Here is a 26,613-nt window from a genome sequence, read left to right as displayed (position 1 = left end):
TATACCTAAAAGTTACCATTATGTGGTGTAAAGTACTGGAAAGTCGAAAATAATATGAACAATAACGGCTTAATTCAATCCCCGCCCCGCATCGTAACTTTTTACAAAAGACCCCCCCCCCCAAATTCTTTACGTAATAATTGAACACTCCCTAACGGCTGTTGTGTCCTCCAATAATACTAATAATAGATTATTTATTTATATTTAGTTACATATATAGAAAAACAAATGACAAAACGTAAAAATTATAAGGGATGCAACGGGTGGCCTTATGGCTTACAAGCGATCTCTTCCAGGCGACCCTAGTAAGAAAAAAAACTAAATATGATAAGTAAAGTGCAAGAAGTGAATAAGCAAATATTATAAAAAAATATAGAATCACCAACCTTAATAGAAAAAAATACAAAATAAACTAAAAACTAAAAACCTAATCTCACGGATTCATAAATTGCGATGCAATACAAAAGTATAAGAAATACAAGAATTACTAAAGTCACGATTGAGCAGCATAGGATATGGTTAATAAATGTTTATGAAGAAGAGTTTTAAAAGATGTTAGGGAGGTAGCCGATCGTATGGAGTCGGGCAGCCTATTCCACAACTTGGCGGAGATCCTAAACGAATTGCATAAGAAGGATGAGCTGTGATATGGAATTTCCAAAGAGCATCTATTAGAGGAGCGTAACATATATTTATAAGGACCTGAGAATTTGAATTCATTTTTAAGATAAGAGGGTGTTTTGGGATTGATAAGAATTCAAAATTCAAAACTCATTTAATCATATAGGTAACACATTGTACACTTATGACTTGTCAGTAAAGAAATACACATTAATGCTTCTAATTTTACATTTAGTGCCAGTTCTCAAATCATTGAATTTTGACTTGAGTATAGAAGTTGAAGTTATTAATTATGATTTATCTAATTAACGATTCCCGATGTATTTAAGACTTGTTGCATAAGGCATGTTGTTTTTTTTTATAAATGACATAAACTCTCTTAACTGAGAGTAAATATTATATCTTATAGAATTATTTGTCACGTGGTCAAGAAATGAAGTTCAGCACGCAATATAATTTTGTTTAAACAATTTAGGTAAATTTTAGGATATATTATTATTAAAGCATAGAAGGCTAATTACGACGCATATATGGAAAAGTTTTATTTAATGGTATACCAACTAATCGAAATTAAATGATAATGAATATTTCAAACATATAATTATGTAATTTATACTTTTGCTTCTTTAACATTAATAACTGATTAATAACATTTGATTTTTTTTTAATAACGGCACTACTGTCTGTCTATTATCGAATATTTATTTAGATTTCCCTTTAAGATATTAGATGATTTTTCTTGTGATACTATAAGTAGGGATCCCAAGTGGGGATTTCGAGATTTACTGGAGCTTGGCAGATTAATATACCCGGTGATACCTTGTACCCGGTTAAGTACCTCCACCAAATATGAGCCCCATGTGTATGACCGCCAGTCAAGGAATAAACACTAGGGTCTCGGTGAGGGTCATACTCGTATATATCTTAATCAGACGCGCTTGATTACGTCCAAAATAAAAAATTATTAAAAAAAAAAAATATTGATTTAGCGTTGGTAAAATATGTACAAATTAATGTAATATTTCATAAGAAATAGGTATGCGTATCGCGGCTCTGATTATTCAAGTCCTTATTTGTTATTAATATTGAGATTTTAAATGAGTTTTATAAACATGTGATGTTGATTGGATGAGGAAAAGTCAGTTGATAATAAAACTTTGGGATTAATGTCGATTAAAAGTCATTGATTAATAAAGACAAAAAAATACGTCCCTGTATCATAGATATTAGATAAATATGAAATATTTCCGAACCAATTCGACTTAGGGTCTTTCAAGAAAAGGGCGTAGTCTTTAAAGGACGGCAACGCATTTGCGAGCCTTCGAGCAATGTGATTATCCATGGGCAACATCAGGTGAGCCCGATTGCTCCCTGTTACATTAAAAAAACATAACTAACAAAGTAAGATAACATTAAAGACAACTTGTTCCAACCGTTAAACTGAATTTAACGTGTAATATCACAAAAATACGAGCCGGCCGCCACTGTAACCTAGTTTTAAATTTACTCCAGATACACGGCAATCGAGCGAAATCCACGTACAGAGCTTTCAACGCGTCTCCTCTTTGCGATATTGAAATCTTTACATGCACAATGTTGAAAGCTTTAATTAAATGCATTTCAGTTGCGTATCGGTGCCGTTATTAAATAAAACACATTAGTATTTGAGATTCATCGTTCATGTTCATTCTTTTAGACAATGAACTAAGAATCAGAATCTAAGCTTAAATCTATATATATATAAAAATGAAACCCGTTTTCCGTTGTCACGACATAACATGAAAACGGCTTGACCGATTTGTCTGATTCTTTATTTATAATATTCCTTCATGTACGAGGATGGTTCTTACGGAGAGAAAAATTTAAAAAATTGAGTGAAAAAGTCTAAAAACATCACTTTTCTATATTCCCATACAAAATATTCGTAATAATATTTAAAAGTCAATTTGAACTTTAATACCATAACATAAAGTTCAAATGTTAGTGGAGGGGTTCCGGGAAGGTAAATTTTTATTTTTTACATAATGTATTCGTTGTCTTATCAACTTTATTTTTTTTATCTTACTAGCTAGACCGGTGTCCCGAATAGCAGAATAAGTATTATAAAAAATAAAGAATCGACTGTTAGGCGGTACGATGTTCGCCAGGCCAGCTAGTTATAAATATAAACGTACAATTGATCAATAATCAAAAATAAACATTAATCAAAAATAAGTATTGCGATACTTATTCGTTGAGCGAGGAAAGCACCAGCTCTGGGGTCTATCTACTAATTATCAGGCGCCAACTTAAATCTTTAATTGGCGCTTGTGCATTTGAACCTCACAACCCCAGAGTATCTACTCCAAATGGAACATAATCGAAGTTGAAGGAAAGACTCTTATATTTCCGCCTGCTCTGCGGCCGCCCCAGCTTTTTTGCAGGTCCGAGGGAGAAGAAACGGGGCTAAAGTGTCCATACAAGAAAATTGTATACTGTAATTGTAAAATGTAATACTGTATATTTGTTTAGACAAAAATATTTTTATAAATCAATAAATATGTAAAACATTATCAGCAGCATCTAGCTGATGTTATCTAAAGCAATATAAGTGCATTTTAATAAAACCATTTAAATTATGGTAATAGGATATTAATTAATTTAAATAATTTAGTTGGCGTAATATGTTGTTTGTAGTTCGTATTTATAGAACTTTAGGATGTAAAATATTTTTAGGTAAGTGAAATTAATTATTGGTGTAAGTGATAAATTGTCATTAATTCGTATAGGTAATAAAATGAACTTCATTAAAAAAACTTAATTATATTTACAGCCAGCTGCTTACTGGTTTTACACCACATCTTTAAAAAAATAATTTCGATCCTGATAAAAGTAAATGTATAACCGTGATTATCAACAATATATTTTGTTTCCAGGCACTCGTATTGGACAAGCATCAGAATGCTTTGTGTATTGGAAAGATCCCATGACCAACGACACATGGGGTTTAAACTTCACATCTCCTATAGACGCGAAGCAGTTCAGAGAATGTTGCGTAAGTATTTTATTTCTGGCGTTTTGACGCTTGAACGCATTCGCTTTGTTTGTATAGCACTAACGGTAATAAATGTATATAAATCAATACTATGCTTGTGACAAAATCAAAATATCAATTTACACTTAAGAACGCCAAGTTTTAAGCATTTAAATTTACATTTTTTGCTACGAGATCAAATGGCAATAAATTCTCCGCTACTCGTTTTAATTGCCAAGTTTATTTCACAAATAGTTTGTAATTAGACTATGCTTCACATGATATATTGAAGAAATTATTATACTAAAAAACGCTCTATCAGCAGTAGGCGTGGTGAAATAGGAGCAAGAATTCACCTTAACGTGAGAAAAACACGCAAACATACCAAGGAGAATTCTTCCTATTTATGTAAAAGGTTAAAAATAAAGTCTCTATGGATGATAAAATACATCTGAGATACGGAAAGGATACATTTATATTTATATATGGCATATCTAAGTTTTAATTATTTCTGTCGATCTATTTGTGTCATTGTTCATTGAACTTGAATAAATTAAGGTAACTAATGGGTTACAGACAAAATATAAATTTGCGTTACTAGGGTAGAAATAAAAATAAGTAGTAATTCGTTTATATCATACATAGTGTTTACAATCATTACTATGCAGCTATTTATATTTTCACGTAGACATTTGTAACATAATTATTGAAGTATGAAACCTCATTGTATTTTATTGTTGACTTTACACAAACATAAAATCAACTAAATACTTGGTGAGCTTTTGCAGTAGTTTAGCCCTAAGGGTAATATTCACAGACAAGTCTAAGGGCGATCTAGGATCACTCCCTGTCTTGACTCTGAATGTTACCCAAATAGGCCTCGCGTGTAGATTCATCAACGTAAGTACTCTTCACATCCTATCATACACTACACTATGGCTATATATATATAAATATATTTAATATATATATGTATTGCAAACAATATGCGAAGAGGTTAAATTAAGTTTTGTGTTTTAAGACCAATAATTTTTAACAACATCAAATATTCAACGCCGAAAATAAATTCAAAATCTAAAGATGAATCTCAAAGATTCAAGAAGTAAACATTACGAATGAGCGTAATAATTGTGCAATTATCGAACCAACGAAAGTTAATTGATTTAAAAATGTTTTAAAGAAAAATATTGAAAATATATTTGAGGGCTATCATCATCATATAAACGGGATTGCACGAACTTTGTGAGAGTTTGGGCCTGTACGAGGTCTTAAAAAGGCCTTAAAGCTATATTTCTTCTTTTAATATAGATGAAAATATAGTAGCTTAACACGTATTCTTTTCTTAATTATACCTAATTATATTAGTATTTCAACAGCGTTGATTACTATTAATATTAAAAATTGTAAATTTCTATTCAGTATCTCCCTGCTAAATCCCGCTAGTTGTATGCCTTTCATTATTAGATCATTATCAGCTATGATTCATTCATCACGCGATATTTTATTATAGTCGCCTTCATTTAAATTCTCACGGAAGGCATCTTCGAGCTACAGCCTGAAGCTGGAGCCGCCGGGGAGCAAACAAAAATTCAAGACGAAGAGGAAACCGGTCTCAACACCAGCTAGTCCAAATCGGTCAAGGTAACGGACATTCATATTATTAACTTATATATAATAGAAAACAACACTTAAAGTAGAATTCAGATGGAATTATCATAATTCAACAAAATTTTTTATGGCTCTGGCACGGTTTGTCCAATGCCAGCGTCAAGTATAAGATTTTTATAATTCGTGCTTGCCTTCGAACTTCGACCGTGTCCTCCATGTACGCTTTAGGCACTCGCCCGGTACCGCACAACCCTCCCAAAGGCCGAGAACAAATTTAAATTTAATTAAAACTTGCCCTCGAACCGGGAATCGTACCCGGTACCCCTCACCTAGCTGCCACTTAATAAGACCGCTAGGCTATGAGGCCCCTCAACAATTATTTATTATCTTTTCTAAATTACAAGTGATGTTGACAGAGATGTTAATTGTCATTGCAGTGACAGTTGACATACGTGTTGCTAGTGCCTCTAAACGTATGCATTTATAGCGAGCACCACAATGGTCTATGGAAATTGGCTATTAATGTCTTGTAATGAATGTTTGAAAGCTCGTAAACCTCCACTGGAAGTTATGTTTAGTATAAATTTTGCCATAAATCGGATCCGAGACCTGCAGTTTAAATGCTCTTTTCATTGTCTTGGTGTCAGTGACACACAAATGCCGTAAATACTTATTTTATACTAGAAATAGGAATAGTACTTTCATTAAGTTAGTACTGGTATCTAAAATAAGTTATTACTTGATAAATACCGACTTCTAAATAAAGTTTTTAACCTAAGTAAACCCCAAAAATTTGGCCGTACATAGAGTTAACTATGAATGAATTACCACAAATAAAAGTACGAAACCCTAGGAATATCATAAATATAGTTTTTATCGTAATTCTACGGTAAAGTAAGGCACATTTAGAAATAGTAGGCAAGGAACTTTTGTGTCTATACATATATTTTAATTGAGGTAGGCTAAGATTTCACGTGAGCTATAATAATTGATAAATAGTCTTAGTTACGGACGCGAGCCACAATGCACCTGCATGACCCAGGAACAATACGCCAGACTGAGGGCACAGGATCCAAGATACCGTGAGTATATCATATTATAATTTAATATCATAATTTATTGCAAAAAGAAAGATACCTTCTTCTTCTTTTGGAGAGGCCATTATTGGAGGTTGGCCGTCAGACTTGTGAAGCCATGATTGATGGCTATTGATACAGAAAGAGCACATTGCAGACATATTTCTGACTCGATTTCGTTAGTTTGGGTCAGTCTAAAAACTGTGACTTCTATATTACTATTGAAAATCTCGTTTTACTTAATCGAACCCATTCTAAACACATTGATTAAGGGACCTTAAAGAAAACAAAACTCTCTACGTAATATGATTAATTAAATTACTTCTTATATTGTTAATTCAACTAACTTTTTGGTGTGTAGCTCACGAAAGAAATATTATTTTAGTCCTACTGTGTCTAGAAGAGAATAGATTAGTAGAATTTGTAGCGTCATCTATAATCTACGCCTACAATCAGTACGTTGACATCATACCCCTAATCCTACTTATCTTGACTGATGAGGATTTAAACAACTTCTCGACCTGGTAAGGCTGGTAGGATCCTTCCTTAGGTCGGAGGCGAATAGCATCTACCTCATAAACTCATAAATATTTATCAAAATTACGCAACGGCGCAACCAAACTCATGGGCCTCAGAAATTGAATTTGAATTTGCCAAAAACACTTTTAAACCAAACATTCGGAGGCTCATGAGTAACGCATATACGCGTGTAGGCTCATCAACATTACCGCGTACCACCACTCGGGCTATAGAGACAGACGCAGCGGCGGCAGCTGGGCGCTCAGACAAGGTGGCTGCTGCTACTTCATCCACATCACTCTACGACAACGTCGCTACAACTCAGCCCGCTCAACAGCCGCCTAAACGTAAGTAGTTAAATGTAATAATATCTTATCACTTACTAACAACACGTTTGTGTTCCTCGCATATTATACACTCTATTAATAATTAGTATTGAAAATTCCAATTCGTTTTGAAAAATAAAATGAGTCCAATATCAAAACGAGAGTGTTCATATTGTAGGTAAATAAGATATAGTACGTTCTTAGTACGTTTATGGATCTTTTATGAGTCTCGCTAAATATTATATTAACATATGTATTAATAATGTTATAAAAATTTCTGTTGGCCTAGTGACTTTCAGCGCTGAGGTCATAGGCTCAATCCCTGGCCGTTCACCAATGCAATTTCTGTCTATGTGCGCACTAAGCCGTACGGTGAAGAAAAACATCGTGAGGAAATCGGCATGAGTCAAATCCAAAAAATCTACATATTTCGGGTTGAAATAAAAATGAACTCAAGACAATTCTACCCCATACAGAGATGTAGCGTAATATTATAAAAAAATACTTACATAACGTATTTCTTATCCGATAAAGATATCGTGTATCATTTTCTGAAATCCAATATTGAGTCGAGAATCGAACTCTTCCAGGTTATATTTAAGATTTATGATTTATTTATTTAGGAAACTAAACAGATTCATCACTATACAGAATAAAAAAATGTAAAACATAAAATAAATAGACACATTGGACATATCTACAAAAAAAAACATGCTAATTAATTGTCATATTAAACAGCCGCGGCACGTCAAAGTGAGACTCAACCACCAGCTCGTCCGCCGAAGTCCCAAGAAACATCTACGATGACAACAAATACTTCAACAGCGCCTAAGACCGTAACTGCTTCTGTTGGGACACATGGAAATACGGTATGTTTTATTACGATGAGTGGCTTCAAACAAAGTCTTTAGCTTTGTATTAGTATACATTTATATATATTTATATATTATTAACCTTTGCCTGCTGTGTTTTTTAAACCCATTCCCAAAGATCAAACCCGCTTCAAATGTCTTCAATAAACTGAGTCAAGTTTTCAATAACCACTCACAGGTAATAGAGGTTTTATTTAAATGTATCTTCAAATCAAAAATAGCCTCTAGTTTTGAATTAAAAACTATTTAATATGTGTCTTTCAATTATTCTGATTTAAATAAGTTTCAACGAAGAAATATACCTACCTTACTTTAAAAGGAAGTATAAGAGTATCATCTATCGTGTGATCGAAATAAAAACAAATGAATTTAAATAAACATTCGCATATTTAGTACAGTCTCAGTTTATTACCAGGATCTCAGTCATATAATATATATATTCCGCCACTCTTTTTAATCGCCAAGTATTGTCATACAAATTGTTTGAACTGAAGCAAATTAATCCCAAGGATTAGGATCATTTAAGTAGTCCTCAAATTTATAAAAGGCTTTGTTGATAAATTTTCGTTTAACGAGGGCTTTGAATTTATTCAGTGATAATTCTCTAATTTCGCTTGGGAGTTTGTTGTAAAAACGAATACAATTTCCATATAAGGAGTGGTTTATCTTTTGGAGCCTGGTTGGTCGTACACTCAAATTAGTTCTATTTCGCGTATTATACTGGTGAAAGTCACCATTTGTTTTAAAATCGTTTTAATTTTTTTGGACATACAACAAGGCTTCAAGAACATATTGACCAGAAAGTGTCATCATATTTAACCACCTATTATATATTTAACCAACTTGATCACCTAACTATACTTATCCTAAAATGATCACGACAATATGTACACACTGATGATAGTCTTAATTAATTCTGTTTATGTGACACCGTTGCCTATAGACACTTACACTGCCAGAAGGCGCCCAAGTTCGTTGTCCTTTTAAGAACTGTTACGCTCTGTTCTTGAAGGACTCAAGGTCGAATAGGTTCGAAAATACTTCGGCTCCACGTACAACTATTTTTATTACATTAAGTTAAAGTATGACGAATTTATATTTTCTTATTAATTGCAGACGACCGAAGAGACCACGCAAGTGTCCAGCACTGGATCGACAAATCAACACGGCCAAGATTTGAAATCTGAAGGCGTTCAAGCTGGAGGCACTTTGACATCCTCCAAATCATCAGCAACATCAACTCGTGCTGGCAAGGAACATCTACAGCATATGCCTAAGAGCGTTGATTATGGAGATGGCAATGAATCGGTAAGTTTATCGTTATATACAAAGTCTACTGTTTCATATTGGCTATGGATTTTAGCGTGAAAAAAGTTTATAAGTGGATAATTTGCCGAAAGTTTATTTATTTATTCACTTACATACACTACCCTAAGCCAATACGATAAAATAAATCAGTCGCGGCTCAGTTGGCAATCTAATAGGCAAGTAATTAGCCTCCTTTGCTTGACACACGCCGTCGACTTTTTGTGTCTAAGGCAAGGTGTTTTCTTTACGATGTTTCTCCAATGTTAATAGAAAGAAAGTTCATTGGTTCACCGGGACAAGATGCCCTTATGAGTACAGCCCTGCGATTCTGTAACTCACTGTTAATCCGTGAGTCCACTACGAAGTAACCGCGCTCCCTTCGTCACTGACGTAATTTTTGGAATCTCATGGTATTCTGTTAAGAAATTTTACATTACGTCTTGATAAGTGGAGGCAGGTAACCTAGTAAGTTGTTGTCTATTAATATCGTGACAATTGACTCATTTTATTTTATAAAAAGAGTAAATTGTCAAAATTTTCATCATACATAAACAAAATATTTTTAATAAAACAAAATAGAGAACAAAATGGTCGACGTTTGAAATAAAATTAATAATATTTAAAAAAAGATAAACTGCCCTGCGATTCTGTAACTCGCTTCACACACTCTCAGCGCTGAGTTTTGCTGTCAAATCGTTCGTTTCGGTGTCATGTTACAATTTGGTATTCTGTTAAACAATAACCGCGACAAAAGCGCCGCTCAAATAAGATTGTTCACATTTGGAACTAAAATTTGGCACTGCTACACTTACGCTCCAAAGTTGTTGGTATTTGGTATTCTGATACATACCATTTGACATCTCATCTCATTTAAATGTACATTTTGTACGTCAAATTAAAAGTTGCTCTTCCCTCGCTGAAATCGTCATTTACCAGTGAGTTAGCCATTTTTAGCGAAGTTAAAACTTGTTTTATGTGAAAATATTCTAACATAGGACAATCTATATGTATCTTGGGGTAAGTTTATAAAATAATATTTATCAATACAGCATTATTTTACGAAAAAAATTATATATATAAACATTAAGCTTCGTGAAATTGAACTTTGTTATTGTTACAGAAGGCCCGTTTCCACTTTTAAAGTTTAAACCTCTATTTCAAGAAATAAATGATGTAATCCATTAAAAAATACTTAATATAATATCTATAGATGGCGAAGAAAATGTAGGCACGAAACGACCAATTGGTTTCTCGGCGTTGGTTATTATCGCTTTTTTCCAATACTCAAGAAATTATATGGTATTGACGAAACCTAGAACATATGCTGCTGAGATGAACGAAGAGTCTAGTAAATACTAAATAGATGATCTAAGGTAAACATTTTGATTACTTTAGCATTAAAAATCTAATTTTTATCCAAGAACCAATTTTTCGATGCAGTCTTGATCATGTCTTGTCTCCAGCAGAGATAAGTCGAACAAAAAACGATAAATAAGATAGGTAAATATTGTAATATATTTGTATTTTTCTACTATACTAAAATTATAAATCTAATAATTTCAGAGATCCCCAAATGTTCAAAATTCCTGATAGAAAAATACATTCTGCCTTTGAAGAAGAAGAATATTACATGTGTATCATACAACAAGGCCCCTGGATATAAAAAGACACAATAGTGCAGACATTTTCAAATTATTGAATTTCGACTATCCTTCAATTTATAATAAATGATAACACAGTACAATTTCGGTTCCTATATTTTTATAAAATATATTGATATAACATTAAGGTTTTGGATAAAAACATTATTCTGCTTTACACAAGTATGAAATACCATCATTACATACATGATGGTTTAAGTACTTATTAAGCTTTTTTAAATTTATCGTTCATAACTATTACTTTTTACAAACTAATTAGAAAATATATTAAAATAAATATATTTATCTACAAAATAAAGTAAGTAGATGTTATTGATTAGCTCTATGTGAGGCTGTGTTTTAATTAGTTTTTATTATACTTAAGTTTGTTTTACTGAAAGTTATTTTGTAGTGTGTTAAAAGTTTACTATAATCATTAAATTAAATGTTTAAAGTTATTATATTGTTCTTTTATTCACCTATAAAGTAACATGGCTTATATATTTTTCATTTCGGCTTAGCTATGTATTTAACTCGGTTACTACGTTTTCTATAGGCAGTCATTAAATAAGTGGTGGATTTAATTAATCATTTTATTAATATAATATTATTAGATACAAAAAAAAATATTATGAAGTACACAATTATCTTAAACACGGTAATACAATTTTTCATATAAAAATCATAGTTGTCCAAACTGCATTCAAAATAGATTAGTGGTCTCGGTTTAATATCTCTTCTTAACATTTCAATAAATGGTCATTTTCTTCCTCATTCTTGACAACTACCACTGATGGCTGTAATGGTCTAAGATCCCGCTGCAGGATTGGTGCGCTCATCGACTATTTGTTTAAAACCAAATTTTTATGTTTATTTATAATTAAGAGAATATATATTTACTAGGGTGCCTATCAAAATTTGGCCGCCATTATTTTTAATTAAATTATTTTTAATTGATTTTTGGTAAAAAATTTCGTTCATTTATTATTTAAATAAAATAACGTCTACATCACTGTAATTTATATGAAGATTCTAAAAAATCACGGGTGCCGTTGCGCACATGGCCGCACCTCTTTGGCAGCCAGGTGTAAACAGGTATGATTTCGATAAATTTATACGTTTATAACCTATTTTTATTAATTATATGTCAAATTGAAGCTAATTTTTTTCTATTAATTATCATATAAAGTTGCTTAATTAACTCTCTTTCACTCTACCTTAAATATTTATTATCTTTAACAGCCAGTAGCCCTTATTTGCGGCCAGATTTAATTAAGCAACTTTATATGATAATTAATAGAAAAAAATTAGCTTCAATTTGACATATAATTAATAAAAATAGGTTATAAACGTATAAATTTATCGAAATCATACCTGTTTACACCTGGCTGCCAAAGAGGTGCGGCCATGTGCGCAACGGCACCCGTGATTTTTTAGAATCTTCATATTAATTACCGTGATGTAGACGTTATTTTATTTAAATAATAAATGAACGAAATTTTTTACCAAAAATCAATTAAAAATAATTTAATTAAAAATAATGGCGGCCAAATTTTGATAGGCACCCTAGTAAATATATATTCTCTTAATTATAAATAAACATAAAAATTTGGTTTTAAACAAATAGTCGATGAGCGCACCAATCCTGCAGCGGGATCTCGTACTATAATACAATGATTATCTGTTAAAATTGTAAATAGGAAAATGTGGTAGGTCACTGTACTGACACAATAATATTGCATAGCAATTTAATTATTGTAAAGTTAAGGTAAATAATAAAAAAAATTTGCATAAAACACACAAAAACTTATATATGGGATATCTTTGTATTTCTAAGTAAAGTATCTTAAAAACATGTTTGATAATATTATAACTAAGCCAAATATTATTAAAAGTTTTATGGTAACAAGGCTTAGTAATTTCGCACAGTATTTGATTCAGTACTATGAATAAAAAAAATCTTGAGCAAACCTATATTTAGACTCAAAAATCCAAATCCAAGTATGTACTTTAAAAACAATTATTTATTAATGAAACAAATCCAAGACCCATAAAGGGTATGTTTAGTTTTAAAGTGTAGTCAGCAGCAATAACTATCTTTTGATTGCTTCATTAAATAAGTTATGGCAATGTTGTTTCCAACATTTAAAATTAACGTTGATCACTTGAAATGGTATGAATTTGAGCAATTGAAAGCTTATATATTTGATCCAACATACCTAACATGATTATTTATACTTGTATTCTGAAATCTGAACAATTAAATTAAATTCAACTTGATCAGTTAAAATTAATACTTCTTATATTTCATGAATGGAATTTGAAGTTAGGAAACCTAAAAATATTTTTTTATTTGACATTTTTAACCAACAATTTCATTATTCTTTACAATGTCGCTTCGATTTAACCTATTACATTTGACTTCAAATTTGCCATCAAACAAACAAACTTTGTTAACTGTTTTACTAGTCACTACTTATTCCTATTTATTTACTATGATAGTTATTATATTTCTAAAATAGTTTTAATAGAATTCAGTTTTTATGAGTGTTAGTAAAAACATAGGTAATATTGTTGTTGTGTGTTTGACCTCTGAATCACTTAAAAAGGTTGCAATAGTAGTTTCATGGCATCTAAAAAGTACCAACACTTGCACTTACACAAATGAATAAATATATAAACACTAATTTTTCTTCTTTATAGATAGGTAACCTTTTATTTTATAATTACTCAACAAAATATTATATGAAAACATTGGTATTAACCTTGGTTACCTTTAGTAACATTTTGAAAATTTAAAACACCTATCCATCCTGTTTACTTTGAATCCGTAGCCCATTTGCTGAGAGAATCACTTTTAGCGTGACATCATCTTTTATCTTTTTGTTAAGATAATATTCTTAAATTTTTTACAATATATCCAGATGTTAGGTATCCCTTGTTTCGTGCTGAAACATAATTAATATTTTTAAGTTTCTGTCGCTCATATACACCACGGCTGGTCAGTTGTCGGGTAAATACGAAATATAAACTCTTAATTGGAAGTTATAAACAAAATACGTAACTTACGATTGACTAATAAATAAACTCACTACTTACCTTTAAGCGGCCCCATTGCCAGATGGGTTTTAATAATTTTCCTCGCTATTCTATTATTTTCCATCAGATAAATCATTTTTGAGATATTTTCACCGTTTATCTTTTTTTTTAATTTAAACGTCGACCTTTTTGTTTTATTAAAAATATTTTGTTTATGTATGATGAAAATTTTGACAATTAACTCTTTTTATAAAATAAAATGAGTCAATTGTCACGATATTAATAGACAACAACTCACTAGGTTACCTCCCTCCACTTATCAAGACGTAATGTAAAATTTATTAACAGAATACCATGAGATTCCAAAAATTACGTCAGTGACGAAGGGAGCGCTTTTACTGCGTAGTGGACTTACGGAATAACTATTATTTTATAAAAAGAGTTAATTGTCAAAATTTTCATCTTACATAAACAAAATGGTCCACGTTTGAATTAAAAAAAATATAAAAAAAAAAGATAAACCGACAGAAATTTAAAAATATTAATTATGTTTCAGCACGAAACAAGGGATACCTAACATCTGGATATATTGTAAAAAATTTAAGAATATTATCTTAACAAAAAGATAAAAGATGATGTCACGCTAAAAGTGATTCTCTCAGCAAATGGGCTACGGATTCAAAGTAAACAGGATGGATAGGTGTTTTAAATTTTCAAAATGTTACTAAAGGTAACCAAGGTTAATACCAATGTTTTCATATAATATTTTGTTGAGTAATTATAAAATAAAAGGGTACCTATCTATAAAGAAGAAAAATTAGTGTTTATATATTTATTCATTTGTGTAAGTGCAAGTGTTGGTACTTTTTAGATGCCATGAAACTACTATTGCAACCTTTTTAAGTGATTCAGAGGTCAAACACACAACAACAATATTACCTATGTTTTTACTAACACTCATAAAAACTGAATTCTATTAAAACTATTTTAGAAATATAATAACTATCATAGTAAATAAATAGGAATAAGTAGTGACTAGTAAAACAGTTAACAAAGTTTGTTTGTTTGATGGCAAATTTGAAGTCAAATGTAATAGGTTAAATCGAAGCGACATTGTAAAGAATAATGAAATTGTTGGTTAAAAATGTCAAATAAAAAAATATTTTTAGGTTTCCTAACTTCAAATTCCATTCATGAAATATAAGAAGTATTAATTTTAACTGATCAAGTTGAATTTAATTTAATTGTTCAGATTTCAGAATACAAGTATAAATAATCATGTTAGGTATGTTGGATCAAATATATAAGCTTTCAATTGCTCAAATTCATACCATTTCAAGTGATCAACGTTAATTTTAAATGTTGGAAACAACATTGCCATAACTTATTTAATGAAGCAATCAAAAGATAGTTATTGCTGCTGACTACACTTTAAAACTAAACATACCCTTTATGGGTCTTGGATTTGTTTCATTAATAAATAATTGTTTTTAAAGTACATACTTGGATTTGGATTTTTGAGTCTAAATATAGGTTTGCTCAAGATTTTTTTTATTCATAGTACTGAATCAAATACTGTGCGAAATTACTAAGCCTTGTTACCATAAAACTTTTAATAATATTTGGCTTAGTTATAATATTATCAAACATGTTTTTAAGATACTTTACTTAGAAATACAAAGATATCCCATATATAAGTTTTTGTGTGTTTTATGCAAGTTTTTTTATTATTTACCTTAACTTTACAATAATTAAATTGCTATGCAATATTATTGTGTCAGTACAGTGACCTACCACATTTTCCTATTTACAATTTTAACAGATAATCATTGTATTACAGCCATCAGTGGTAGTTGTCAAGAATGAGGAAGAAAATGACCAATTATTGAAATGTTAAGAAGAGATATTAAACCGAGACCACTAATCTATTTTGAATGCAGTTTGGACAACTATGATTTTTATATGAAAAATTGTATTACCGTGTTTAAGATAATTGTGTACTTCATAATATTTTTTTTTGTATCTAATAATATTATATTAATAAAATGATTAATTAAATCTACCACTTATTTAATGACTGCCTATAGAAAACGTAGTAACCGAGTTAAATACATAGCTAAGCCGAAATGAAAAATATATAAGCCATGTTACTTTATAGGTGAATAAAAGAACAATATAATAACTTTAAACATTTAATTTAATGATTATAGTAAACTTTTAACACACTACAAAATAACTTTCAGTAAAACAAACTTAAGTATAATAAAAACTAATTAAAACACAGCCTCACATAGAGCTAATCAATAACATCTACTTTATTTTGTAGATAAATATATTTATTTTAATATATTTTCTAATTAGTTTGTAAAAAGTAATAGTTATGAACGATAAATTTAAAAAAGCTTAATAAGTACTTAAACCATCATGTATGTAATGATGGTATTTCATACTTGTGTAAAGCAGAATAATGTTTTTATCCAAAACCTTAATGTTATATCAATATATTTTATAAAAATATAGGAACCGAAATTGTACTGTGTTATCATTTATTATAAATTGAAGGATAGTCGAAATTCAATAATTTGAAAATGTCTGCACTATTGTGTCTTTTTATATCCAGGGGCCTTGTTGTATGATACACATGTAATATTCTTCTTCTTCAAAGGCAGAATGTATTTTTTTTATCAGGAATTTTGAACATTTGGGGATCTCTGAAATTATTAGATTTATAATTTTAGTATAGTAGAAAAATACAAATATATTACAATATTTACCTATCTTATTTATCGTTTTTTGTTCGACTTATCTCTGCTGGAGACAAGACATGATCAAGACTGCATCGAAAAATTGGTTCTTGGATAAAAATTAGATTTTTAATGCTAAAGTAATCAAAATGTTTACCTTAGATCATCTATTTAGTATTTACTAGACTCTTCGTTCATCTCAGCAGCATATGTTCTAGGTTTCGTCAATACCATATAATTTCTTGAGTATTGGAAAAAAGCGATAATAACCAACGCCGAGAAACCAATTGGTCGTTTCGTGCCTACATTTTCTTCGCCATCTATAGATATTATATGAAGTATTTTTTAATGGATTACATCATTAATTTCTTGAAATAGAGGTTTAAACTTTAAAAGTGGAAACGGGCCTTCTGTAACAATAACAAAGTTCAATTTCACGAAGCTTAATGTTTATATATATAATTTTTTTCGTAAAATAATGCTGTATTGATAAATATTATTTTATAAACTTACCCCAAGATACATATAGATTGTCCTATGTTAGAATATTTTCACATAAAACAAGTTTTAACTTCGCTAAAAATGGCTAACTCACTGGTAAATGACGATTTCAGCGAGGGAAGAGCAACTTTTAATTTGTCAATTGTCGTACAAAATGTACATTTAAGTGAGATGAGATGTCAAATGGTATGTATCAGAATACCAAATACCAACAATTTTGGAGCGTAAGTGTAGCAGTGCCAAATTTTAGTTCCAAATGTTAACAATCTCATTTGAGCGGCGCTTTTGTCGCGGTTATTGTTTAACAGAATACCAAATTGTAACATGACACCGAAACGAACGATTTGACAGCAAAAATCAGCGCTGAGGGTGTGTGAAGTGAGTTACAGAATCGCAGGGCAGATATTTGTAGATGCATCACATATTTGGCAATTATATTATAATTATTGGTAAGACGGAATTTAGTATTTCAGCAAACATTTTTTTTATAGAACAGGACAGGAGGCTTACTTGGGGCTTTAGCCAAGATGCCTTAACAGTAGTGTATGTAGAAATCCGAAAACTAAATTTTTATGAAAATTACAGTTCGTGTCGATTTTAAAAGGTAAGTGCCAGAGGGCTCGCGAGTACGTTGCCGGGAGTAAAATAAAATAGATTGATACCTTGATAGAAAATAATAGTTATTCATAGATGTTATTATGTTTCCAGGGTCGTGAATCAGAAAGACATATGCATAACCACAACGTGATTAACAACAATACGTCGGGTTCGCGACGCACAAAGTCCAAAAGCACTGAAGATATGAATATGGGTAATTCTAAAATATATTAAATACTACCCGACCCCACAGACGTTGTCCTGCATGATATTTCCGCGATTAGGGTAAACAAAGTATGAAAGTTCTGACTGTAGCACCATCTGCCGGGCTGATTTGTTAATCTAAACCGTCCGGGGCTCCAAACAAACGCATACAAAAAATTAATTTAAATCGGTCCAGCCGTTTAAGAAGACAGTGACATACACACGTACAGTAGAATTAAAATTAAAAAAAAAAAAAATAAATAAATTCATAATAAATAATAAATTCTTTTAAGTTAGATCAAACTGCACACGGTGTGAAAATTTGATAGAAATCGGTTAAGTTGTTTAGGAGTCCATAGCGGACTAACAACGTGACGCGTAATTTATATATATTAAGATATTTATTTCCTTACAGCCTTACAGTTAATACTACAATAGAAAACTTATTAATACAAAATTTAAACTGAGAACATCACAAAAACAAAATAAGAAAACATAAAACCTAAAATACTTGTGAATTCAGACAGTGTACAATTAAATAGATCAGTCGGACGCCAACCCTTTTAAGTTAATAAAGTCGCATTTTAGGAAGGGGGAGTTTTGGACACCCCCCCCTGCTGCCTAGGTATGATGTTTATAAAAAATATAGATCAGTCTCCCATGCAATAGTATTTGAAGTGGAGTGGGCGCGTATTTGGTGCTTCCCTAAGTAAATGTTAATAGTTGAACGCGCTCGCACTGCTAGCAATTGCGACTACTTACCACGCCGTGTGAGAACTCGCAGCCCCAATCGCAGTTAAATATCAAACACAATCTTCCGATTTTGAGAAGACTATTTCTCTATGGAACAATTATTATTTTGCCTGTGATTTACCCTTACTAATAGAAACTAAATTTCAATGGTAATCCATTAACTAAAGTACGTTTTCGTCTCTTCATATACCGTAAAAAACGTTAAAGCGGTGTGTACCATTACCAATAAACAAAAGTAGGTGTTTCTAATAAGTTTACTTAATTATAATCATTGATTACAGACCCAAACACGCTGAAACGTATGCTCAAACCGATGCCCTCTACGGAGAGTCCCATCACGTCCCCAGAAATGGGACGAAGGAGGTACGCGGCCTGTCCCTCATCCTGCTCGCACTCACACCGCCATCCCCACCATGGACATTACACACACGTCATCAATAATAATAGCAGGCAGTCGTCACAGCGGTATTCGTCTGCTAGGTAAGTTTAGATTAAAAAAAGAACTTGCTTACACACGAAACATATTTACTGCTTCAGGAATTCGGGGAAGACAATTCTTTCAAAATCCAAATATAAATTTGAATAAAAAAATTAAACATATGCATTGGCTTTATCTTCTAGTCTTACGTATATTAAAATATATTAACAGAAAAATACAACTCATTAAAAAGCATGAAAAGAGTAGTGCACTAGCCCCTTTACTAGGATTGCCTGTAGCTTTAGATTGTTTTATGTAAAAGGAGGCAAACGGGCAGGAGTCTCACCTGATGTTAAGTACATTTCCAGACGGCTCGCAAGTGCGTTGCCGGCCTTTTAAGAATTGGTCGATAACTTATTGACCTTATATTGGTCGTTGAGCACAGAATTGCAAAAAAGAATTTAACTACTGTTGCACTAGAATAATACTTTTTGAGCATAGGACAGATTTTGAAGATGTTGCTCAAGATTGTTAGTGAATGTATAAAGTTCTATATCGATCGATTTATATTCTAGCCGTGGTGTCGGCGTGGGTGCCGCCCCAAGCGGCTATCCCGGGCGTGGACTGTATTTGGAGCTGGGCGGTGGTGAGAGAGATGTGTCACCACCCTCAGATAACGTCATGTTTGACAATCAATGCTATGCTACCACACCCTCGTCGTCTAATGGCAACTCAGACCAAGAACATTGTCAACGCAGAGATCCGAGACAACATCACCACATGGTATGATTTTTTTCATTCTGTACGGCTTATTAGGTTAAAATTTACACTAGGAATAGACAAAGACAGTATAAAAATGAAAGCTATACTTGCGCTCAAAAATTGTTTTATAAAATCAAAATGGTTTAAGCTACACAGAATCAAAGATAATCATTTGGAAACTATTATATGTAGTCGTGTATTACTAAATATATACACAGTTAACAAAAGAATAAAAGACCAGAAAAAATAGGACAAAGATTTTAATTTTAATACATACTCTAAATGAAACCGCAACTTAAACGCGAGAAAATATATAAAATCGGAATAATGCGTATCGCAATCTTTTTTGATCTTTTTTGACCATGCTAGGTCAAAATTATCAAAAAAGTGTGACACCTTCAATGTTGAAAGCGTACGCAATAAAATTAAGATTCTTTTTTTAGTTCTTTTAGAAGCTAGCTAGTCATTTTGGAACGAAGTTCCTTATCGCGCGTTGTGAAAGGGGGCTAGACGGAAAAAATTCTTACGAAAAGTTGTCACGACACTTTTTTGCTATTTGCTATTGTAATACACCGGTTCTCGTCCGATCACCGAAGTTAAGCAACGTCGGGCGAGGTCAGTACTTGGATGGGTGACCGCCTGGGAACACCTTGTGATATTGGCTTTTTTTTTTTCGTCGTAAGATTGATGTCGAGATAATCTATCATACTGTTATGATACCAATTAACATATAAATTAATCGAAAGTCCCTTGACACCTCTAAAGGTTTTTTTCTTACAGTGGTTGAAAGAGATCGCTTGAAAACGATATGGCCGTCATAATTAATAAGTGTTCTCATTGTTCTGCTCTTGTAATATAAGGTAATGTTAAATTAATGGTCGTCATGGTCAACAGAAGCCGTGTCTCTCGCGCCAAGCATCGCAGCAGAGCGCCACTCCAGCTCCAGGATCTCCAACATCACGCCTACTATTGGAATATGAGATGCATCTAAGAAATACACTAGCTAAGGGAATGGATGCTGAGAGCTACAGTTTGCATACATTTGAGGCGCTTTTGAGTCAAAGCATGGAAGACTTGGGTAATTACATCTTATTGCTATTTTACTTATAAAAACATGCTAGTTAGTAGCAGTATCTGATGCTTCTAAAAATATTTTTTATTTGGTTTAAGCATTTATTTACAAAATACACAATCCCGTACTAATAGGTGACCCTAAGTCAACAAGAACGCATAACCAATAAATAACCACACACGAAAAATAAAACAAACGTAATTAATTAATTAGGAAAAACAAGTTAAGAATATCGTCTATTAAAAATAAAACATAACATCTGACTTAAAAGATCTTAATCTATTGAAATGCTCAATTGCTAAAAAAGCTTACATCTTAATTTATTGCAAATTATTTGTTTATTATTTGACAGTCACAATTCTAATAGATGGCGCTGTGTTGAAAGTACCAACGTTTGACATAAGCTACAATTTAATGGCATAACCACCAAAAAAGCATGGTGGTCCCCTGACTGGTATTCTCCTACCGTTTCCCTTGAATAGTTTACTTCTATGTAATATAACAAAAACCTTAGCCACAGCAACGCTTGGCCGAGTCTGCTAGTTATTTACTAAAAATTTAGAAAGACACTCCATTCTGGTGTGCAATTTTTTCCACTTACCACTAGCATTTAAGACTAACATGCACTCACACTAATTCATAATTCAAATAAGAATATAAAATTGACGAATTGAATTGATCTCTCACTAAAACAATTGCTGAAAACCACTCAAGTCTCAACGTTGTATTTAAATTAATTATTATTAAGTATATTTACTTATCAACATAGATACATATATGATTTTCAACTGAGCGATTCTTAAGCCAATTTCTGCCGTGCACCACTATGTGGAACCAGCTGCCCACTGAAGTATTACCGAACCAATTCGACTTAGGGTCCTTCAAGAAAGGAGTGTACCAATTCTTAAAAGGCCGACAGCGCGCTTGCGAGCCCTCCGGCTATGTAAGTGTCCATGGGTGCTATTACCAAACATCAGATGAGCCTCCTGCCCGTTTGCCCCCTGTTATATGAAAACATAAAAAGAATGGAGTACTTAAGGTTTATATAAAGCATTTGTTTTAGAATACAACGAAAATCTACCACCTTCTAATCAGAGGAGTCCATATCCACCACGACGACGTAAGTATTGATATTTTTTTATGTTGAAATAAAATAATACATACATATCTTTGCCTTGATGAATAACTCGTCTCCCGGTAGAATAAAATGGCTTTGGATTAGTAAAAACAGAAGGCTACATGTTAAATAAATGAATCATGCGTAGAAATATGTCTGCCCCATTAGGAAAAAAAAATTAATGAATTTAATTATCATTAGTCTCGAAAATTAATACAAATTATAAATTTAATTTTTTTAAATTTATTTCTTCGATAATAAAAACACGTGGCATTTTTTAATTTACTATTCGTCATTTGAGATTTCAATAAATTGTTTTGCATAAAATATAAAATACATTCATAAATTCTCTTTACGAAATTTGAATTTTAAAAATAGAATTTATATAAGGTATTTCACCCTTCTCACTCTCTCAATCAGACTCAGTCGCTCTGTTCCTTTTCTTCGACAAAAACGCTACACACGTTCGTGACGTTTCCGTAAAAATTTAACCTCATGCGCCTTAAGAAGTTTCACTTCAAAAACCAGTTCCCCCACAATCTTTTCAGGCCTGGGCTTCTGATTTCTCTATCTGTTTCATGATCATTTGTCAATGTCTAAAAGGCAAGTAAGTGATCAGCCTGCTGTGCTTGACACACGCCGTCGCCTTTTTAGGATTACAGCATCTAGGTTTCCGCACGATCTTATACTTCACCGTTCGATTGAATGTTAAATCCGCACACCCACACATACACGCACACACCCGGGGATTGGACCTACAATCTCAAGGTTGAGAGTCGTACACTGAAGCCACTAAGCCAACACTGCTTAACGGTCCCGTAACTACCATGAAATCAATTAACAGAATTTTCCTGTTATTACAAAACAAACGTATACGGGGATGACTAATTAAGTACTAAATTACTATACATTATAAATTCATAGGTAGCAAACATCAAATGTGCTTTCTATAAATTATGACTCCATAGAATCTCTAGGTTCTATAGATTATCTATTTCCGATATAGGTCCTGGATCTCAATGTTCAGGCGGAGGAAGTCGCTCATCAACTCTTCCGCTTCCGCATCGAATGGGGGTGGAAAGGCAGCACAGTGCGCGATCAGACCGCGATGGATATTACAGGTAAATAGTATCTTTTACGATAAGCGAAATTTTAACCTGGCTTGTGGTTCGTAGATCATCCAAAGTTCAGCAAGTCACGTCTCATACTTTTAAATTGCTGATGTTCAAATGTAAGAGAGTGCCGACTGTGTATAATCCGACTCAGGCAAAAATATGTTTATTTCACGAGATATAAACGTTTGTAAACAAGCATATTCATAAATCAGTTTAACCAAATCACCTGAGTATTTTTATAACACTGTAAATAGATTTTGTGAGAGACAAAACAGCTAGAGAACCAACCTAGAATCTCCGGAACTAGTTTTAGGTGAATATGTTAACAAATGATACTTTAGTACTTGGGTTATTCAATCTATACAAGATTACATATTCATTTGCATTATTTTAACTTAACACCATTACTTTATACCACAATAAAAAAAATACTATGTTTAAATTTCGTTATAATGGAATTATTCAAGAGGATTCAGGGAAGAGAAAAAATTACTGACTCGATTTAAAGTCCTTTCTAATTCGTATCTCTAGTCACAATCTTGTCTTGAGCGCTTTCTAATTTGTCAAACTTCATACAGATGAAATGGTTTGACAGCCCTTGAATCTAGTCTGATTATTATGATGAAGTTTGATTGAAATTCTAGAATGGGGGTCTAATTTTAGTTTTGAAACCGAAGCTTTGTGTATACGTTTTCAGTTTTTCTATTAGCTGATAATGTTTTTTTGGGAATCGATCCTAGAAGCGGGTTAAACGCCGTAAATATGTCATGCAATTGTGAGAATTGAAAAAAAAAATCCACGAAAGAGGCCTTACAGTAGATGCAACTATTTCTTGTTAAAAAATAATTTGGATGAAGAAGAAAATATCAATCTCCAGAAAAAACCTATCATATCATATGTCTAACTATTACATATATAATAAAATAAATATCCAGCCAGGCGAAGCCGAGACTGAATTAATTTTTTATACAGTTATAAGGAATATGTATCAGAAAAAATCTCGAGTATTCCGAATATCTTAATTAACGCTACTTAGCTAAAGTGTTATTAATATGAGGGCGCGTTTTTGCGGTACAAAGAATGGCTTTCTGCGGTAGATATTTATGATCGAGTGCGTTCTAAGAGGACTTGTCTGCTGAACGTCAAAGTATTTAATTACAGCCTTTATTCCTCTGTATCATAAATTTTGTGTAATATTTGACGTTTAACATTACAAAAAATTACCACAAATAATTAAGTAATTAATAACAACACAAAAATCAAAAGATAATAAACAAAAAAAATATTCCATACAGAATACAAGCTAGTTATTTAATCTGTGGATAAATTTAAAAAAATAATCACCAGCCAGTAATAAAAGCGAGTCATTGTAGTGTTCGATTTTTAAATGGTGTAAATTGGGCGCCAATTCAAACAAAATTTATATTTAATTGCGTCATTCCAATGGATTATTTTTGCGCATTAAACATTCACTTAATATTTAAATCTAATAATGGTCGGTAGATTAATTTACTCGAATCGAAAGTTATCAGGATTTTATGAATTATTCAAATCAATATCGGCGAAGTTCTGTCTGGACTCATTGTTACGGTACAATCAATACATCTCCAGATATTTCACTTTTTCTCCCAACTTTTGTTTGAACAGAATGTTGCGGTGTATTTTGAAAATCTTTTGATTAAAATTCTTTATATTTTGCATTGTTTTAGCGATCGCAATGAATTAATGAGGGAACGAGAGAGGGAGCGGGAAAGGGAGAGAGGGTATCTCAGTGATCATAATACAAGGTTTGTAGCTTTCAATTAGTTAATTACTTTGATTTTTATTCATTATAACAAGTGCTTTCGGCAGGCTAAAGTTGAATGCACTTTCGCCGCCATGTTTGATTAAATCAGTTAACCAAACCTTTTAATCTTATAATACGAATAAGCGAAATTAATTAATTAGATAAGCTTATCGGCTCTGCTTAACGGTTAAAGTCCTCTACAAAAATTATTTCATTTAGATTCTATAAAAAAGTTAATTTTATTTATTATTATTAAGCCTTTATTGCTGACACCGAGTATAATATATTAACACTTATTTAAGTAACATAATAAAACTTAATGTAATACGTCATATGTCCAGTTTTTGGTAATCAGCTTGTCCTATGACACATAGGCCTCTTCCAGCTGCTTCTTTCTGATGTTGGCTCTTCTTGTCTAAGTTGTGCCCCCTATTCTCTTTATATCGTCTGCCCATCTCTTGCTTTGTCTTCCTCTTTTCCTTTTACGATCGAGTGGTTGCCATTCTGTAATTATTTTTGTCCATTTCAACCTGCTATCTCTCGTGAAATGAAATTTTAGGTAATATTTGTAAAAATTAAACTCAGTATTAATACATACAGCACAGTCGTTTACGGACGATTTTTAGTTAATTCTTTTGTACTTTAAACTAATTTGTTTCACAGAGATCGGGTGAGAGATCGAGACCAGGGTTACCTGAGTGATCATCAATCAAGGTAAGTGCATCATAAAATTCTTTATACACCACTTCATGTAACGCAGTTATTACGACTGAATTTTATGAATAAAACCATTATCAACCCAGGCGTAGAAATATGTACTAAATTAAAACTATGATGTTACATTTCAAAGAGTAGTTACAAGATCCGTACACTGTACTTTGGTGTCGTCATTTTTAATAATCATATTTTTACCTTTACATTTGCTTTTTATTTTTTTTCTCTGGTAATTTTATAAGTTATAAGTCTTCATTAATATTAAGATTTTTTTTTGTATTATAAATTAAAGTTCAAATTAAGTATCGCATTCCTGCACTTCTTCACGCGCCTAAAAAAATACTGTTTTCTTAAATTAGGGTTGGAAGAAGCTCTGATTAGAGAAGGGTAGTCGTGTTTTATTAAAGTTTTTTAAAAACGTAAAACTTATAAATAATAGCAATTAAAAAAATTCATTAGTCACGCGTGATTAGGCTTAGCCTGAATTGTCACATTTCAAGTAGAGGGATACAATTAATAAAATAAATGTCTTTAGGGAGTTAGTGTGGATTTTTGCTCCTTAAGTAAGTTTTTTTTAAAAATAAGCCACCACGACTCTACACATTAGAACGTACAAACATTCTGGTAAAATAAATTTTTGGTCAAGAGTTAATTGAATGCTATATATTTTTTATAAGACTTAAGTAAAGTTCACAAATACAATCATTAAACCTACAAAACAAATACGTATTCATTGTACATATATCTCAAATCTGGCTTAATTAACGCTAATCTCATATTTTCGGTTATCAAGGGTTTTTAGCTCATT

The 26,613-nt window shown here is 31.9% G+C and overlaps 1 protein-coding gene and 2 long non-coding RNA genes across 19 annotated transcripts in view; 2 read left to right on the top strand and 1 right to left on the bottom strand.

Annotated features, from left to right (window-relative positions):
• Positions 1-26,613, top strand: part of LOC125055893 — a 105,748-nt gene that overhangs the window by 12,444 nt on the left and 66,691 nt on the right. For 7 of the 16 annotated variants that reach the window (XM_047658597.1, XM_047658585.1, XM_047658590.1 and 4 more), the window contains 14 exons: positions 3,537-3,655; positions 5,145-5,275; positions 6,242-6,324; positions 7,032-7,184; positions 7,902-8,032; positions 9,152-9,343; positions 17,976-18,078; positions 19,103-19,301; positions 19,815-20,022; positions 20,896-21,079; positions 22,125-22,193; positions 23,197-23,311; positions 25,015-25,092; positions 25,755-25,805. In XM_047658597.1, the coding sequence (XP_047514553.1) occupies positions 3,537-3,655; positions 5,145-5,275; positions 6,242-6,324; positions 7,032-7,184; positions 7,902-8,032; positions 9,152-9,343; positions 17,976-18,078; positions 19,103-19,301; positions 19,815-20,022; positions 20,896-21,079; positions 22,125-22,193; positions 23,197-23,311; positions 25,015-25,092; positions 25,755-25,805 (1,816 nt within the window). The remainder of the gene's footprint in view (positions 1-3,536; positions 3,656-5,144; positions 5,276-6,241; positions 6,325-7,031; positions 7,185-7,901; positions 8,033-9,151; positions 9,344-17,975; positions 18,079-19,102; positions 19,302-19,814; positions 20,023-20,895; positions 21,080-22,124; positions 22,194-23,196; positions 23,312-25,014; positions 25,093-25,754; positions 25,806-26,613) is intronic. The other 9 variants (XM_047658600.1, XM_047658592.1, XM_047658588.1 and 6 more) reach the window with 6 other exon arrangements.
• On the bottom strand, positions 11,751-14,076 carry LOC125055894. Of its 2 annotated transcripts, none has more exons than XR_007117964.1 (2): positions 13,749-14,076; positions 11,751-11,780 (listed from the first exon to the last, which is right to left on the bottom strand). It is a non-coding gene; the product is annotated as an uncharacterized LOC125055894 (long non-coding RNA). The 2 variants fall into 2 exon arrangements; XR_007117965.1 differs by having other exon boundaries at positions 13,758-14,076.
• On the top strand, positions 14,548-15,892 carry LOC125055895. Its single transcript, XR_007117966.1, has 2 exons — positions 14,548-14,761; positions 15,863-15,892. It is a non-coding gene; the product is annotated as an uncharacterized LOC125055895 (long non-coding RNA).

Source organism: Pieris napi, chromosome 14 (assembly GCF_905475465.1).
Source record: "Pieris napi chromosome 14, ilPieNapi1.2, whole genome shotgun sequence".
Taxonomy (NCBI): Eukaryota; Metazoa; Arthropoda; class Insecta; order Lepidoptera; family Pieridae; genus Pieris; species Pieris napi.
Note: the sequence above shows the minus strand (reverse complement) of the source record. Positions and strands in the feature narration are given on the sequence as shown.